This window comes from Neocloeon triangulifer, unplaced genomic scaffold (assembly GCF_031216515.1).
Source record: "Neocloeon triangulifer isolate White Clay Creek 2 clone unplaced genomic scaffold, ASM3121651v1 ptg000015l, whole genome shotgun sequence".
Classification (NCBI taxonomy): domain Eukaryota; kingdom Metazoa; phylum Arthropoda; class Insecta; order Ephemeroptera; family Baetidae; genus Neocloeon; species Neocloeon triangulifer.
The window spans coordinates 3,984,483-4,002,695 of NW_026775557.1; the positions used below are offsets into that span (position 1 = coordinate 3,984,483).

Here is an 18,213-nt window from a genome sequence, read left to right on the forward strand (position 1 = left end):
AAATTTTTGATTAAACAATTGCATAAGTAAACTATATTAAAATCAGTAAAAAAATTAAATACTAGTTTCGCAAAAAATATTAGTTAGCTGCAAATTAAAGAAATATTTAAAGAGATAATTAAAAACACGTGGACTGCAATGCAGATTGGCCTTTTAATATAATTCAGGATATTCAAAAAAACATAATTCGGTAAATCTTCTGTAGCTCAGGAATATTACTTAATTCAATTCGAATTTACATTCAGCATTTTTGTGATATTAACGTTTGCTGATTGAGGATCATAAATAATTTTTTCTCATAATTAGTTAGAAATTTGTTTAAGGTTATGTTATGAAAAAAATCAGATATCCAGATAATGCTCTTTCAAAATGCAAGCATTTTTAGGTTTTAATTGCCGAAATTTTAGAAATTGATAATGTTTTGAGAGTTGAGAAACAAATTATAGACATTATAGTTTAATAAAGCATGTTACTTATCTCAAGAAGTTAGAATGATGCAGCTGTAATTATATAAGTGTTTTCACCAAATGTTGGCTTTTATAATTGAAATCTTAATTTTAAGCGATATCAGGCGATGACGCAATAATATTATCAATAAAAATGCAGTTACGTGTTATTAAAAATATATGGTACACTCTATTGATAACAAGATCCTCAAAAGTCCGAGTATGTACAAAGTGATCAAAGAATTATATGATGCAATCTTTTTTAAGTTATCACGTGAATATAATTGTTATCTTGGGTTTTGCACTGAATATAAGGAGCAAAACGCGACTCACGTAGACCATTATTTCATTTCTGTGCATCCTGATTGTTCCAAAGCATCACAATGTGGTGGCTACTTCCACTTTGGCTAAATGTGCTTCTGGGCTTGTCGGTCACTTTGCTGGGGCTGGCCTACTACTTCCTGACCATGGAGTTTGACCACTGGAAAAAGATGGGTGTCAAGCATGTGAAGGGAGTACCAATTTTTGGGTCCTTTAAACGGTCGATGACTATGAAAGAGCACTTTATTCTTGACCTTGACCACATCTATAAGCAATTTAGTGGCGAAAAGTTCGTTGGATTCTTCCAGGGCCGAAGGGCTTCCCTTTTAATAACAGACCCTGAACTCATCAAGACCATCGTTGTAAAGGATTTTGCTCATTTTTACGATCGTGGCATGCAGGTATATTAATATAAACTCGTTGGTGTAAATAATATTTCGAAAATAATGAAACTTAGATGCATGAAGAGGCTAACTGGATAGTGTCAAAAAATCTGTTTAGCCTTGCATCTGAAAAATGGAAAAACATGAGGAGCAAATTGTCACCAACGTTCACCTCTGGAAAAATAAAAATGATGACACCGCTAATTGAGGAAGTTGGCCAAAATTTGCAAGCGCATTTAAAACTACAGGCAAAACAGGGGAACTCTGTTGACGCAAAGGTTGCGATTTTGCATTAATTAAAACTGTAAATGAGAATCTGCTTGTTTTAGGACTTGGCCTCGAGATTTACCACAGACGTTATTGCCAGTTGCGTTTTCGGGGTTGAATGCAATTCAATTGACGAACCAAATACCGAATTTAGAAAAATGGGAAGGAAAGTGGCTGAGCCAGATTTTTGGACGGCAGTAAAAAACTTTATTGCTGTATTTTTGCCAGAGGTAAGAAAATAAAAATTAAAAATCAGCATACATATGTATATGAAATTATTGAGATTTCAATTAAAAAATTGAATGCAATACATGATTTCAGATTGGCACGTCTCTCCCACTGACTCTTGTTAGCCACGAGGTGACAAAATTCTTCTCCAAGCTGGTACCAGACGTAATGGAGTTGAGAAAAAAGACAGGACAAATTCGCAAAGATTTCATGCAGCTGCTCATAGAGTTGAAAGAAAAAGGATCAGTTTCAATTGACAACGCTGAAGATGAAAAGGAAATCAATGGTTATGGAGTTCAAAAAATGGACACAATAAGTATGATTTAAAAAAAAAATATATCTTCTTCCTTAATGTGTTTCATTAGAACTCACGCAAGATGACCTCACCGCACAGGCCGTTGTGTTTTTCTTTGCTGGGTTTGAGACTTCCTCAACTTTGATTTCGTTCGCGAGCTTGGAACTTGCCGCAAACCCAGACGCCCAGTTGAAACTTCAGGCTGACATCGACCAGGCTTTGAGCAACCACGGAGGAAAACTCACATATGATGCATTGAAAGAGATGAAATATCTAGACGCTGTTGTTCAAGGTATACATTTTAGACTCTTTTTTAATATTTCTCACATAACTAAAAGAAAATATTAATTTTTAGAAACCTTGCGTAAATATCCATCAGTGATTACGATCTTTCGAGTCTGTACCAAAAACTACACAATTCCTGGGACAAAAATTCATATCAAAGAAGGAACTCCAGTGATGATTCCAATCTACTCTCTTCAAAATGATCCCAAATACTTCCCCAATCCAGAGTTGTTTGACCCAGAGCGTTTTATGGACGAAAACGCTCTGCACAAATATCAATACATCCACATGCCGTTTGGAGAAGGCCCTCGACAGTGCATAGGTTTGTATAAAGATAATATTTTCTAGGTATCAGATCAATCAGAGCTGATATTTCTAATTAATTTTCGCAGGGAATCGATTAGCTCTGGTTCAGTCCAAAATGGGCATTGCGTCGATCTTTAGCAAATTTGACGTGACCTTAGCGGGAAAAACGCAATACCCACCCACGATAGATCCCAGCGATTTTAATCTCAGGGCAAAAGGTGGAATTCAATTGAATGTGACACCTCGCAGTGAGGAATAATTTTGTTACATGACAAATTACTCCAACAACCCTGACGACCATGCAAATAAATATAAATTGAGCATTCCAAAAATGAAGGTATTGTTTGTTTTAATTGTTAATTTTAGGGAAAAAAATCAATATTTTTTCTTTGTATTAGATATATTGTGTGTGCAGACTGTAATTAAAAAAGAGTGTATTTATTTTAAATAATTAAAAAAAATTTATCATCAAGATATTTTGTAAGGCTTTTTCAAATTTATTTTTGTTAAGCATTAATCGCAAGAAGAAAAAAGAAACGATCATGGAGCCAGCGTTTGGCTTATCTTGGCTAGCTGGTGATATTGTAAGTAGCGAATAAATTGGAACTGCGTTCGTCCAGCGTCGTAAATATAACAGGCTTATACATTTGCAGGGGCACCACTTTTTGCCATTAAATGTACATACAACGCGGCAGCTTTTCCGTCCATAACTTTTCCACCCGCCCCTTTTCTAATCTTCGGAAAGTGGTATTGTTGTGCGCTGCTCGGCAGGCAAACGCACACACACACGTGTACGTGAGCACAACACACACATGTATGTACATATACGGCGAGATAACTTCAAGTAGTAGCCATAGTATGGCATAGTCTTCTGCTCCGCGTGTGTGCTTCTCCTCGGCCGTACCACATTAATCTTATTTATGGTGGCTACAAAGCTTTCTCAATGGTTACTGGCCATTCCCTCGGCTATATTGCGCCGGTGGTGCACAAATGGCCGCCCCAGCCTTGCCTCCACCTATATTGTGCCGGCCTCCCTAAAAGTTATAACTCAGGGTTGGCCGTGCTGTATTTTTATAACTAAACAGCAGCAGCAGCAGCAAAACCTCGCTGCCTCATACATTTTTATACAAGCAGCAGCTGCCCGAACGAAATTGCCACTGTTGCCGGGTGGAAAAGACTCACTTGTGCGTCTTTATTTTATTGCTGTTTGCAATTCCACTCGGACAGAGTGCACTACGAATGAATTCGCGTCATAAACTTGGATTACAGGTTTAAGGTATATTTTTCAGGAAAATATTGCATAATAATTAGAAGTTCAGAAGATATTCTTCTTATTTTACCCAATTTTTATAATGGAATGATTTAAATTATTTAAATTTGGATTTAATAAGAAAATCAATTGATATATTTTAAGTAATTTTGAAGTTATTTGATTTGTGTTATAAAATTTTGATATTTTTCATTACTCTTTTGATATTATTGGTAAAACTACATAAATGCATGCAAATTATTTTGCAATTCATTTCCAAAACTTTTGAATGCCCCACTTATTCATTTTCTTTCTTAAACTTGGAGCTCAGACAGGCTCAAGTTGAGAAATTCGAGAGTCTGGCAAAAGTTGTTGCGAAACGCAAGCGTGAGAGTGCTTATGTGTCCGTCGGTCCATCCGTCGTCCTTCGCATACAACTCGGCTGGCGTGTGCACGGCGTATTTTGTGTCTGTCGACGGCGGCGAGAGGGAGAGGATGGAAAAGTTATTTGCGAGCAAGGAAAAGGACACACACACAAGAGAAATGGCAAAAAGTGGGAGAGGACGCCGGCACACGATGTATGGATCTATTAAATCGCACTGGACATTCCGCGCCGATGGTCATTTTTAAAACTGCCCGGCCGTCTTGCCCATAAAATGACCTCTAATTATGAAGGGTGATTTATTGCGATCGCTAACAGGCTCCGAGTGCTATTAATTTTGGATGGGGTGGCTAAAATAAATGGTCCAAAAAGTAATTGAATGAGAAAATTGAGCTCTGCGCGGCTGCGTCTAACTTGAAGTGATCGAGGTAAATATTAAAACAGAAAATTACAAACTTTGTCAAAAAAATTACGACAAAATATTATGCATATTATTTCATTTTATAATATATAAAGTTTAATGTAATTATTTGGTCCATTAAAAAAAATCAATCAATACAACTTTGAATTACAAAATTATCTTGAGAGAAAAAAGCAGACTTCCTGCTTTTCTTGAGCGTCAGGCAGGTTGCCTAATTCCATTTCTCAATATTTCTTGAGGGCTGATTTATTTCGCAGACTGAACAACGTTGCGATAAAAAGAACTTGTTCAATTATCATATAAAGATTTTTATTTTCTTTCTGTGTGGTAGAGATTTGTTTAAACAAGAATTAGAATTCAATTAAGACAGAATCGCCTGAGGCTCCTGGGAGTAAAAAGCGAGTCAACCAGTTGAAAACAGATGCAAGCGAGCTTTCCTCCGCTATGCTGACAAACACAGGCTTCTCGTTTGAGAAAAACCGAGTAATTTCATCTCCAGGGATGCAGCAGCGGAGCGCCAGAGGAGGAGGAGGAGGAGAATTTTCGCTGTCTCGAAAATAAAACGGAAGGAAAATAATAAAAAGAGATGGCTAGTGGCCTATAACGTGCGCGAAAAAAGTTGCGCGGATCCGTGAGGAAAATATAAGAAGAGAAAAAAGGAAAGGAGCCGTCGCTGTATGGGAAGGGGGAAATATAGACTGACCACTCCCTTCTGCCTTTTTTTAAGCACCGCCTCGTTATTGACTCGACTCTTCCTTCAATTTTTTAACAAATGTTGTAAAACTGTCTCTGCAGAGGGTCTTTTCGGCAGAAGCTTCATAGTACCTGCGGAATCTTTGTGTGCTTAAAAATTATGGAAAAAACGTCATATTAACAAGGACTTAATTAAAAAACAGACTTTGCTTGTAAAGGAAAAAGGAAATAATCATTTGATCAAGAAGAGTGGCAATATTTTGCTGACAAACAATTTTGACCTTGTATGCATTGGCTCTTTTTATCAAACTTTGGACACGAAAATTAAGTTGCATTTTCTTCGAAAACATTGAAATACACAAATGTAATCTGTATAACAATTTATAATATTATTTTTGTATAGTTTATAGTTTATTAATCTAGTTTTAACTCTCGTATATTTAAATGCACGAAATAAAAGGAGAATGTCTCACCTTAGGACTTCAGTTTCAAATACAATAATTACTATAGCAATCTACAATCTTACTAACAGTGATGGCAGGATAGCCTATTCCAAAATATATCTCGCAGGAATCATCTGAGTAATTGTGTAATATGGGTGATGCAATAAAACATAAATATTTAATTCATTACTATATGAACGATGAATTTTGAAATTTTATGTTCAAAGAGAGTATTGAATTAGATGTTTTTATTAAAACATAATAAATGAATTTATTAAAATTAATAATTTTAAAAAGATAAACAAACAAAAAATAGTAAATAAAATTATATATTAATTTAAAAATCAGTTAAATAAAATGTTTAATTTTTAAATAGTTATGTTACAGTTCGCTGCTTATTGACAAGTTTTGAATTCAAGTTTTTCAGCCTTCCGTCTGTTGCTGCTACTCTACATGGCGTTTGCACTATTTGTGAAATATGATCCGCAATTAGAGCGACATTTTCCGGCTGGTGCTCTCACCGTGAGGAAGCTGAGCATAATTGAGTTTATTAGCCGCAATCGCGATGATACATATTATGCCCCTATGGCACTGCCTGCCGGCGGATTAGCATGACAAGGCGCAGAGACACCCCATCCTATGCAGTTCTTCGCGGGTGAATTTGTACATATTGGCGATGAGTCACTTGTTGGAAAAAGAGAAGGAGGATGATCTGTGATTGCTGGCAGATGGCTCGGCTGCGCGTTAATTTGTTTTATGACGGCGACGCTTCATCTTTTGCGCGTTGATCATACGCAAATACACGGCGGCGGCGGCGAGCAATGAATAAATAGGATCTGGTTACAAAACGGGTAAATAAAGCGGCCGCGCGTCTCCCCATTAATTGAATTCGGTGCGCTAAAAATATCACACACTCGTACGAAAGCCGAGAGTGCATGCGGCGAGAGAGAAGCCCATTTGTTTGGTGATTTATTCTGCTCTCGCCGCCTCATGGTCTTTGTTAAAATGAATGTCATGTTTACCGCTTACGAAATTTGATTAGATTTTATCGACATGAACTAACAATGAAAAAAATTTACTGATAAACATGCTCTATTTTCTATCTTAAAAAACATACACATTATTTTTTTTTTATAAATATTGTATTGTTACCAAAATCATTTTTAACAAGTTAATTATAAACGTTTAATGACTGAGATCGGTAATTATTTAATTTAATTATTTATTATTGTGATCATTAATATAAAATTATTCATTTTTTACCTGTTTCTATTTTAAATCTGGAATAAATCATAAAATTGTAACTAATCAATGTCAATAAAATATTTTCATATTTTCCTTTTCAAAACTTTTTACGGTGTTTGCTGTTGATACAGGTGCATATTAGTCTTGAGTCTTGAGCAAAAGTTGTGTTAAAAAATATTATATCCGAAACATTATAAATTAAACTAAAATTAAATTAAACTTTATTATAATGGATTGATAATAAATTAAGATGGCATAATGAGTATTTTTATAATTAAATGAACTCCTGAAATTTATTCCTTACCTAAATTGGACAGAAAATTACGAGCTGGTGCCAAGCAAATTTTTACTTCCGCAGGGAAATTTAAAAAAAGGATGACTGAGGAGCAAGGGAGGAAAAGAAAGAAGTCTAATTCTTTCAACACAGCTTCTCAAATAATACGGTTGGTTCTACACAACGGGCGACTGTTGTAAATTACATTATTCCACTTCTTTTATTCTCCCAGGATTTTTCACTCGCGCGCCGAAAAAAATTAGACGCTCGTCGCTCTTCCTTTTCCATTCTCTCGGCCACGCCAGCCCTTTCTTTCCGTGGCTGGCTAAATAAACATAAAAATGTAGAAGGGACAAAGTGGCTGGGGACCCGGCCGCCGCCTCAATTTCCATACAAAACACGAAATTTCTTTTTATTCTAGAAAAATTAGCCCGTCGCAGAGTGGCAACGACGCGGCGCAATTTTAATTAGTATCGGGTTCTTGGGGAATAACGAAGCTCGACGCAGACTTTTTAAACGGCGCTTCTGGGTAATAAGAATAAAAATTAAAACAACCGTTCCTTGTCTCTCTTGCTTGGCTCGCGGTTTTACAAGCTCCCGCCACCAGAAATTATACATGCAAGTACGCGTTTTGAGGGTTCATTTCGGCCGCTCTTTTTCCTTCCTCCGCGTTCATATTAACTTTAGGGATGGCTCCCTTGGTCTCTGCAGGGGTGACCACAACTTTTAATATCTTTTCGGCGCGCTGCCGTGCCTCCTTGCCGCACTATAAACTTAATTATTCGCCCAAATGGGCATTGCATAACCAAAATTATACCAACTTGCACCATTTCTGCGCTCGGGAAGATTTTCCTTTTGTTGCCAAGTAGCGTAAAAACCGCACACAATAATGTTTATTTTGCTGCCAATTAGTTCAATCAATTTAGTTTTACTTCTTTAAAAAACAATTAATAATACCATAATTGACATTGGCCATGACGAAAAAAAAAACAGAACGTGGACATTAGGAAAAATAGAAAACAATTTTCACAAAAAAAAAATGTGTTGATTTATATAGATTAATAATTATTGATTGAATTAAACATATAATCTATAAAAAATAACTTGCTTTTATTTTCCAATTATAAATTTTGGCCCTTGTATTACTCTGATCCTTACATTTATTGAAAGCGCTAATGAATAACTTGAATTGGAGCTGAATCTAAAGCTAAAGTATTTTGAAAAGCAAGCAAATTTTTAGTTGCGAAGGAAATTTTTTATTCCTGATGAGAAAAACTCTAAGGTAAATGTGTATTTTAATGTTAGTGAAAGATCTTGAAATTTGTTATCAAATCAAATATTTAAATGAAATTTGTAAAGTTAAAAAAAAAATTATTTTAATATCTGCACCAAAATAGTAGAAAACTAATATTAATATTTAATTTACTTAGATGAAAAGTGATCAAATAAATTTACTTACAAAACCAAGCTGCTGAATGTTCGGATCTCTTGCGGTTTCTATCGAATCTGGAAAATAATAAAAAAAAGCGTCATGAAAGCGAATCCAATCAAGTTCCCGCAGCCCTCGCTCGCACTTTATTTATCAACAAATTGTGCGCGTGTAATTCTGCGGATTACCATGCTGTGCGTTCGCTCATCCCCGCTTTATGACCAAATTCATACAATAAATGCGTCGTGTCATAAGGTTAATCGCCGCGAGCTGTGCGGAGGAGAGCGGGTGTGTCGGTGCGCGTCCGTTATTTACACCGATATCATCCCTTGCGTGATATATGATGTAATATAATATCGTCCCCTATGCTGTTTCTGCGATGTGCGCACTCTCGACTCATTTATAAGATTTATCCGCTCGCCGTATAATTCGGCACTTTATCAGCCATCCGAAATCAGAAAACAACACTCATCCTCAAGTTGTGAGGGAGGATCTCACTGAGATTTTGCTTTACCAAAAGATTAATTATAAAGACTGCGTTCCTAAAAGCAAAATAGAAAGATAGAGAAAATCTAAAATAAATAAAGAGTAAAAACCAAACCATCTTGCATACATCATTAATTACTTTTGTGTGACTAAAATCAAATATGAATTGGCAAAAATTTAATTGTATATTAACTTGAGTCAACCGGGAATAAATAAAAGTATGCCTTACATTAGAGCAAAATAGATTCTTGATCCTTTTGTTCTGGTTGTGAGAAATAATAACCTAATTTTTATTGACTCTTTAATACATAGTTCAAAGTTCATGTTGAATTAAAAATCACACAATTGCTATATTGCACAGTAAATATCACAATCACACTCGACATAAAATTTTTCTTACAATTATTACATGCCTACTAATAAGTTTACATTGAGCCATGATAATACAAATAATAAAACTGTAATATAAAATAAAACATGACTCTAATTTGTAGGTTTTTAAACCAAATATAAATAAATAATAAATAAATTTGGGTTTAAAACAAAAATAATATAATAATTATGTTAAAAACAACCAAATGCTTAAAAATATTTACTATAAAAGTTATAATTGAAATGTAAAATCTAATTTTTAGTTAATATTTAAAAACTGTAAATTATGGCATTCAATTAACATATAAATTGCTTAGCACAAAAATAATTACTAAACTTTTTTACAAAAGCAAATTGAATAAGTTAGAAATCCGCGAAACTCTTTCCAAATATTGCGTTTTGCCATGTCGGATCTCTCATCAATTAAAGCAGTTTTAATTAGCTCAAGAAAATCATGACTTCATTATTGAGATTCTGTTATTGTTATTATTAAATATTTAAAAAAAAAATGACGTAAATTTAGCTGCGAGAAAAAAAGTAAAGAATGATGTGTCAGAGAGTGTCTATTTGATCAACCAAACCGACGATAGCACTTGTGCTGGCGTTTATGAATAAATCAGCCGAATTTTGCGTGTTGTGTCTCCCCGCGTCACTCCGCCACCCTTGGATGCCCCAACAGCTCTGCTAATAATGAGGTAATTTTATGCATGAAAAATCTTGCAGCCTCGCATGACATTTTGCGCGCCAAAAGAGAGGGTGAATGGAACAAAGCGGCGGTGGCGCATTTCATTTCAATCGCGTTTCATCCGCCCTAGTGTATTTTTTTTTTATTTCAGAATAATTTCCTTTTCTCCCTCATTTTCCGATATAAATTTTTTCTCAACCAGAGTTTCAAATCAGCGGGGAAAATCTATAACCGAACAGGAACGAACTCCTCCCTTGATTTGGTGTATAAAATTTGAGACAGAAAGAGAGAGAGGCGGAGGAAATAAATGGGCGCCTCTGCAGAGAGGAAGAAGAATGGAGATGATGAAAACTGACTTGGTTCCTTTCTCCGCCCGCCCGCTCGTTCACCCGCCAGCGTGTATGATAATACGCATAAAAGATTCCAGCCCCATCCATATTCCACCCCCTTGCCGGGGCGTACAATGGATTGAAAGCAGTTTGCCAAGATAAACGTTACCAGCGTTATTCGAGATATATCCTTCCTCGCTGGGGAGAAATGACGAGAAGCGAATGTGCTCTGCACTGCAGCCTCTGCCGTCGCCAATATAAGATGGAATAATAATATGGAAGATTTGGAATAATATAATAAAATGGAAGCAGCAGAGACGATCTCCTCGGCTGTACAGATACATAAAATCGAGGAGAGAAAGACGCTCAGCTCTGCTGAAATGCGTTGAGCGCGGTTGCATAAGTAGCAGGGATTTCAGGCTATAAACGCCGATTGATAACTCGCTTGGGGAATAAAAGATGATTGCTTTCGAGCGACCCTGGGAGAATCGCTTTTTGGCAACATGATTGCTCCCGTCAATTAAATGTCATAAGAAGTTTGTAGCAAACGAAGAGTAAAATTTTTTTAATTAATTATTTGTTAGTATTTATCAAAATTCTGTGCAAAGATTATAATGTGACTATGATTTAAATAAAATGAACATTTGTGTTTTTTCACAAACTTTTTAGGATTATCTCAATTTATCTTTTAGGAAGATTGGAGTTTTTGTAGAAATTAAAACATTTTCCTAATAATTGTCAATAAAAATCCCAAACTCTTTTTTCACTTGGTAGGTTTGTGTTTTAACATAGTTACCCCACTATTCATCTTAATTAATTATTGATTTAATACTCGTTCAGTAATTTGAATTATTAAGATTATGGTTTGCCGTGAGCACCAGTTTTGTTAAAAAATTTAGTTTTGATTTAAAAAAAGTTTTGATTTTGTTTAGAGAAAATAAACAAATTGAATTGTTCATTTAATTTAAGATGCTATGTTTAAAAAAATGTATCGTAATGTTTAGCAAATTTACGATGACAACAATCACTTATTATTTATTACTAATTGATATAAAAAGTGTGAACAAAAGAGCAACAATAATAACAAGGACAAAATTAAATACAGTTTTATTGAACAAGTGAATTGGGAGGTTATATTGTTAGAATTAATTCGTGGCACGCCTACGGCGTTCATTTCAATAAGTTTTATTGCACATTTTTCTTAATCACATGATGCACGTTTCCCTTCTATTAAAATAATGTTCTAATAATTAGATTAATCCACTTTTGCATTCGCAAAAAGAGCGAGAAAGCATTTTCATTACTGCAAACAACGCGAAATTTCACGCACGGCAATAAAGTCAAAATACGCGGCGCAGACGACGGTGGCGAGAGAGCAAAAAAGCAGCCACGCCAAGCAAGCAGCAATAATTGGCTACTTTGAGGAAAGCAGCAGACTGCGAATGAGAATTTTCCGGCCGGCGTCTAGCTTGAAATCAGCATGAAAATAAGCCCATGAATATTTAGTGGCTAATTCTTACGGCGGGCGGCGGCATTTGTGATTACACACGATTACAGAAGCTGCTGTGCCGGTTGCCTCTCAGCAGGCGCTCGCGCCAAACAGGCCGGCAGACAATCTGCGAACAATAACATTCACAAGCACGATTATCGCACTTGCACCAGCCGAGCATCTATTTGGAGGCAGACACAAAACATACGTGTGCTATTTCGGTCCATCTAAATGCATCGAGGCAGGTATCTGAATTGTGCAATTTGAACTTGTGTCTTATTGCCAGTCATAATTTACCTCTGCGTCCGAGAAACTGTATTGTCAAATTAAAAAAAAAAGTATAATTAATTAATTTTGTTAATTTCCTTTTTTCATTGTAATATTTATATAATATTTTATGCCGCTTAAAAATTGCATAAGAATAATTTATCTAAATGGCTCATTATCAAGATAGCAAAGAAGGATCAAATGAACCCAGTTGAGTTAATTTTTTTTTTACTTATTAATGTATGTACTAAATGTCTGCATCCAAATTTAATTTTTTTAATTGTTATTTTAATCAATATATTTTGTCACAAATTAAAAAACAAATACATTTTTGTTAAAAAAAATATTTAAATTTTACAAATTAATAAATTTTTATTAAATAATATATTATATAAATTATCAATTTTAAAAATACTGTAAAAATAATAATAATAGCTTAAATTATAAAGATAACAATAATATTGCTTGATTTAAATTTATTACATAATTTTTATTAAATTTACATATTTTATATTTGCATACAAGCAATAAATGTAGATTTACTTAGGGACATTTTCTTTAGAAGCTCTCCTGAGAACGCCGTGTTGAAAAAGCTTTATGGGAATAAATTAATTAAATTAAATCAGGTTAAACAATAATAATTTCAGTTTGAACTAAATGATGGTTGAAGTTCTGGCAAAATCATTTGTAATCAAAGCAAAAGTCATCCATGTGAGCACCCAACTGCGCATTAACTCAGACAGCCAAAGGCGTGACGAGCTGCAAGTTTGGCAGGCAGGCGAATCAGTTCGGAGCAAATTTCAGATTCCCCCAGTGTGTGTGTGATGGATGCAATGGGTGATATTGGTGTTGTTGGATTATTTGCCGCCGAAGTTTGTGCTCGGCACGTACGTTCATTTAGGCGGGCGCAGATAACGCGGCACGCATTAAAACCAGCACCCTTCCAATACACACACACCGACTGCGTATACAATGCGAATCCATTTGTATGCATATATATTCGTGGAGCGCGGGTGCGAGGGCTAAATAACCAGCAGCATCAGCAGTCAAACTTTAATCCAGCAAACGCCAAAAGCTATGGCCATCATTAAACTGTCGAAAAGTGCCAGCGTGCGTGGTATTAGTTATAAATACGGCGGCGACTTTAATGAATTAAAAAAGTACTACAAGTTGAGCGTGGGTTCGGCGTCAGGGAGGGTTTCAGAAAATTAACAAAGGCAGACATGCAGAAGAGCCAGAAAATCAATAAATTATTAAGATTTTCCATTTATTAAAAAAATTAAAATTATCAAAAACAAAAAGCACTTTATAAATAAATATTTAAATTTTATAAAGGAAGGATCAACAATTATTAGAGACTTGATGAATATTGATTTGAATTTATTTTCCTTTCAACAGACACCAAGATTAGTGTGATTTTAATTCGAAAATTTCCTTTGCAATCAGAGCAAATCATAAAAATTGCATTTAAAGACAAAAATAATTAAATGTTTTGGGCAAGTAAGTTTTCAACTGGAAATTTTTCCTTGATTATAATATTCAGGCACTCGCCGATCACTCAGCCAGACTTTTATGTTTTCCTAAGACCCATGCAGTGAAAATACGGATGCATTATCAAACCTTCAAATTTTCAGCTATTTCTATAGTTTTTCTGTATAGTTTTTATTTTGCTGTATTCATGACTCATGACTTTATCGAATGGGGAATAAATATATAAATAAATAAACTTCTGGCAGTGGATGCGGCTTAAAATTTTTTTAAGGACATTAACCCTTACGTTCAAGACACATCAACATCTCTTTTCATTGTTTGTCTAAAAATAATTTATTTGGCAAATAATGAGCAATTCTTGGAACACTCGAACTAAATAACAAAATCTATTGTACTTTTAATTATTTATTTATTTTTTTTTTAATTTAATTTTTCGACATTTTAAGCCAGCATTTAATGAGAGGTTATTGTTGGACTAAATGCTGCTGCGCGAATGGAGCAAGTGCACTTGAGTCAAGGATATTTGGTGTGCTGAGTGGTTGCATCATAATTCATCTCTCTGGGGCGTGGTTTGATATCGAGCAAGTTTTGCTGCGCCATTGGTTGCGCCTCGCCGCCGCCCGACAAATATAAATACAAAAAACGCTCAATGAAAATTATATAATATTTTAGCATCCAAAGAGCCTCCTTTCACGTGGCGCCAACGAAAGTTCAATTTTTGTTGATTGAAGGTGTAATTTTTGTTACGATGAATTAATATCTTATACTCATCTAAAGTCGCACCCTCGCACGTCTTTTATCCAGTTTCATGAATCGGATCCTGCATTTCACGCACATATTCTCTCTCATCTGCGTATTTTCTCTTTTTATCGGTTTCGTAGAGCGGGTGCGCCGCCCCCCTCAAACTGCATAATGTGTGTTTTGGCGTGCACACGTGCAGGTCGTTCAAAGGGATGGGGACGCGATGGGGTTGTCGCGCTTGACTATATTATGATATGAGGGGCGTGCTGATTTTGATCTAGAAAGACATACAAAATATGTAACGGACTTTGTTGTGCTGACGCGTGAAAACGATGACGAGTAATTACCCAAATGTTGAGATCTTAATCTGCCGTTGATGTTTGCACAACGACTGGCTTCCTGCGTCATATCTATTTCCATTAATCTTTCTTTTTGGCTTTTTATTATTAAGTATCTGAATTTTTAGATTTTATTAAAAGTTGATAATATGACAAGGATTTGGATTTAATTGATGTTCCTATTTATGTTATTAAAAGAAAACTAATTGTCCGCATCATGGAAATGGCTATTTTTAACTTTCCAAGTAAAATTTGAATTTATTATATTTCCTTGAAACAGTAGATTGATAATATTTTTAATCAATTATAATTATAAACTTCACTTACTTACGAGACAAATAAAATAATATTTGAATTAAGTTCAGTAAAATATCTTTTCAAACATCAAACAATAATAATGAGTATTGGTATCTGAAAATAATAATTTGTTGTCTTTATGAGATAAAATAAAAAATTATGAGGCTAAAAATACACATTTCAATTATCATTGTTTATTTTTACTTCATGGTTTTAAATAAAATAAACAATATAAACGAATTTATGTTTTCTAAAGACCGAGGGTCAAAAAAGAATGCTTAAGCAACGTAACATAAGAATTCTCATTTCATGCCTAAAAATTTATTAATAAGTTTAAATGTAATTATAATGATTGTATTAGTTATGTAATGCTTTTTAAATTTTATTTCCTTAATTAAATAAAAACTCATAGAAAACATATGAAAAAAAAAAAATTATTAAAAAAAATAATTTGTTTTAGGAAATTATTTAAAAATATTTTAATATTATAAAGTATGTAAAAGTTTTAAAATTTTATTATATGCTTCTAAATAAAAATGGTATTTTCTGATTCTCAAATTTTTGAGGCGGCAGTTGTGCATAATGAGGGTTTAAAGGCTTATTCCGGCTGGTTATCTGTGCGCCACGTCGGGAACAAAGCGTGCGCCCACGCGTAGGCGTTACATGCGGCATTGCATGTAAAGATAATGCAGCGTGCATTATCTACGCAGGTCCTGCACGTCGCAATAATCCGCGAATAATAAGCCCGGCGGCGCGTGCTCGGCCGGATGATGAGACAGGCTATCTCTGGCTCGCTCATATTTCATCTCATTGGCGCTGATTAGTATCACGTTCACACTCCATTGTTCGGCACGCGCGTGCCTCGCAACAGCCCCGGCGACACGGATTACCCGCTGTTGGCACAATAATTCATAAAAATCTCTGCAGCCATTTATCAGTAGCCTTTTAACACTGCTTTAATTCATCTGAAAAAAATCTAATAATTTTTAAGTATTTATTATTTTTAATATAAATATATTTATTATCCACTCAATTATATTTAACATTACAGAACGTCTTACCAGCGTCTTTTATCAAAATTTAATTTAAAAAAAATTAATTTTCAACTCATTGAAATAGATTTTTTTTTTAATAATCGTACTAAAAAAATTTAAATAAATCGGTGAACTTAAAAAAAAGGTAAACATTTCCTCACTTATTGTCTTCTAATTTTTTTTCTAATGTTTTTCTTGTAAAATATAAAAAATTTCAGGCTTTCAGCAATATAATTTTAGTTCCAACCCTCTTTGTGGCGCAGACCCTCGTGCAGTTCTGTTTGGCTAATTAAAAAAATCGTCTTGTCCGAGACCGCGAAGAGGTCGGTGGACGCGGCAAGTGCTCGTCGGCGTGTTTTTAAAAGCGGCCGAGTGTTTAAACACAACTTACAATACCACATCAATGCGGCTTTGCTCTCGAGCGGGCGCTGCTTTGCTCCGAATATACACAACGGTGGCGGCGCTAAGTATCTTTTTGCGGCTTGTTCCTCACTCTCTGTGTCTGCGTCGACTGCTTGTTTCTTGCGGTTTTGCATTTTCATTTCGTTCTCAGCTTTTTTGCATGCTGCGTCAAAGATGGCCTCCCGACACAAACAAAGATGATTAAAATTTTGCATAATTGAAGAGTGATTTAAATTCAAAGAGATTTTACGGCACCGTGAGATTGATTTGCATATTGTTCTGTTAAATATCTTAAAAATGTTATAAATTTGTGCAACTTCTCTTTTTTATAATTATTGAAAAATAGTTTTTTTGGAAAAATTATTGCACTTAATCATGTAAAATTCTAATCTAAGCTTAAAAACACTTAACACTATAACAAGCATGAGAGAAATATCTATTTGGAAAAAAAATTACAGTATATACAGGAGATTTCTTTTTTTCTACCACTTGACGTCTCTTAAAATTACATAATATTTTTCATATTTATATTTCATTATTTTACTTAAATTCCATTTATTTTAATGGACTGAAAATTCACAGACAATAATATTCCTATGAAGTATTTTATAAATTCCAATATCTGTAGCAAACAATCCATATTATTTGTCATTATGTGCTCGGGACAGAGGCAAAAAATTCCGAAGAGGATGATGACAGGCTTGTTTTTCTCGCGACATCTTTTCCCAGAGCTATTTGATGTATCCTCGCAAGAATTCAAGTCTCCAAAGAGATCGCCTGTTTTGTCATCGAGCAGCGCATCTTTCTATTATCGAGGGCAGAAAGGAGATCATTTTCTACATCTTGTGTTATTTGTCAAAAGGTTCCATATCTAATGGGCCAGAACATCTGTCCAACAAGAACGGTTGATATTTCATTTATTCGGTTCTTTTATTTCGTGACAATCATCATCGAGCGACCGCTGCCTTGACAAATAAAATATAATACTTTTTATATGTACGGCTCTTATTATTATCCATCTGCGTCGTGAGATACTTTTATATTATGGGATGAGAGACATGAAAATTTTGAGGGACATTCCGGACGCAGGCAGGCATGATAAGAGGAGGGAGATGATGGCGACGAATTACTGTCATTAAGCGGAAAAAATTGATACCCTCCACGAATGATCCAATTGAATTTCTGGGAAATATAAAGTATTGCAATCATTTATTCTTTCTTTGTTAGTATTTTATTATATCTTAAAATTATAAAGCTTGTTTTGATGTTGTTTTACTTGCTAATTCAAAATATTATAAAAATAGAAATAAATAAATATTGTTGTTTTATTTTAATATGTATAATATATTTGAGCTTTAAACACTAGACCAAGATGTTTAATTGCTATTACATTGGAAAGAAAAATGATAAAAAAAATAGTAAATTTACGAATTTGCTATTCATTTAAATCTTATATTTGATGTAACACGTTATGTGTTTTCCAAGAGATTATCAATTTTGCTTTGAGCAAGGTAGAACTACATGTATTGTCAAATCAAATAATATGGAAGCACATTTATACAATTCTGCAGAAAAGAAACGCTTCTGCGGCTGCGAAATGAATGAAATTTTAATC

General features: G+C 34.5%; 1 protein-coding gene across 1 annotated transcript; it reads left to right on the forward strand.

Moving 5' to 3' along the window:
* Nucleotides 1-775: 775 nt before the first annotated feature.
* LOC132202234 (cytochrome P450 6j1-like) lies at nt 776-3,005 on the forward strand. Its single transcript, XM_059629022.1, has 7 exons — nt 776-1,168; nt 1,225-1,428; nt 1,480-1,647; nt 1,739-1,961; nt 2,011-2,232; nt 2,296-2,547; nt 2,618-3,005. Exons 1-7 carry the CDS (start codon nt 830-832, stop codon nt 2,788-2,790), a joined length of 1,581 nt encoding a protein of 526 aa, XP_059485005.1. The 5' UTR covers nt 776-829; the 3' UTR covers nt 2,791-3,005.
* The last annotated feature ends 15,208 nt before the right edge of the window (nt 3,006-18,213 follow it).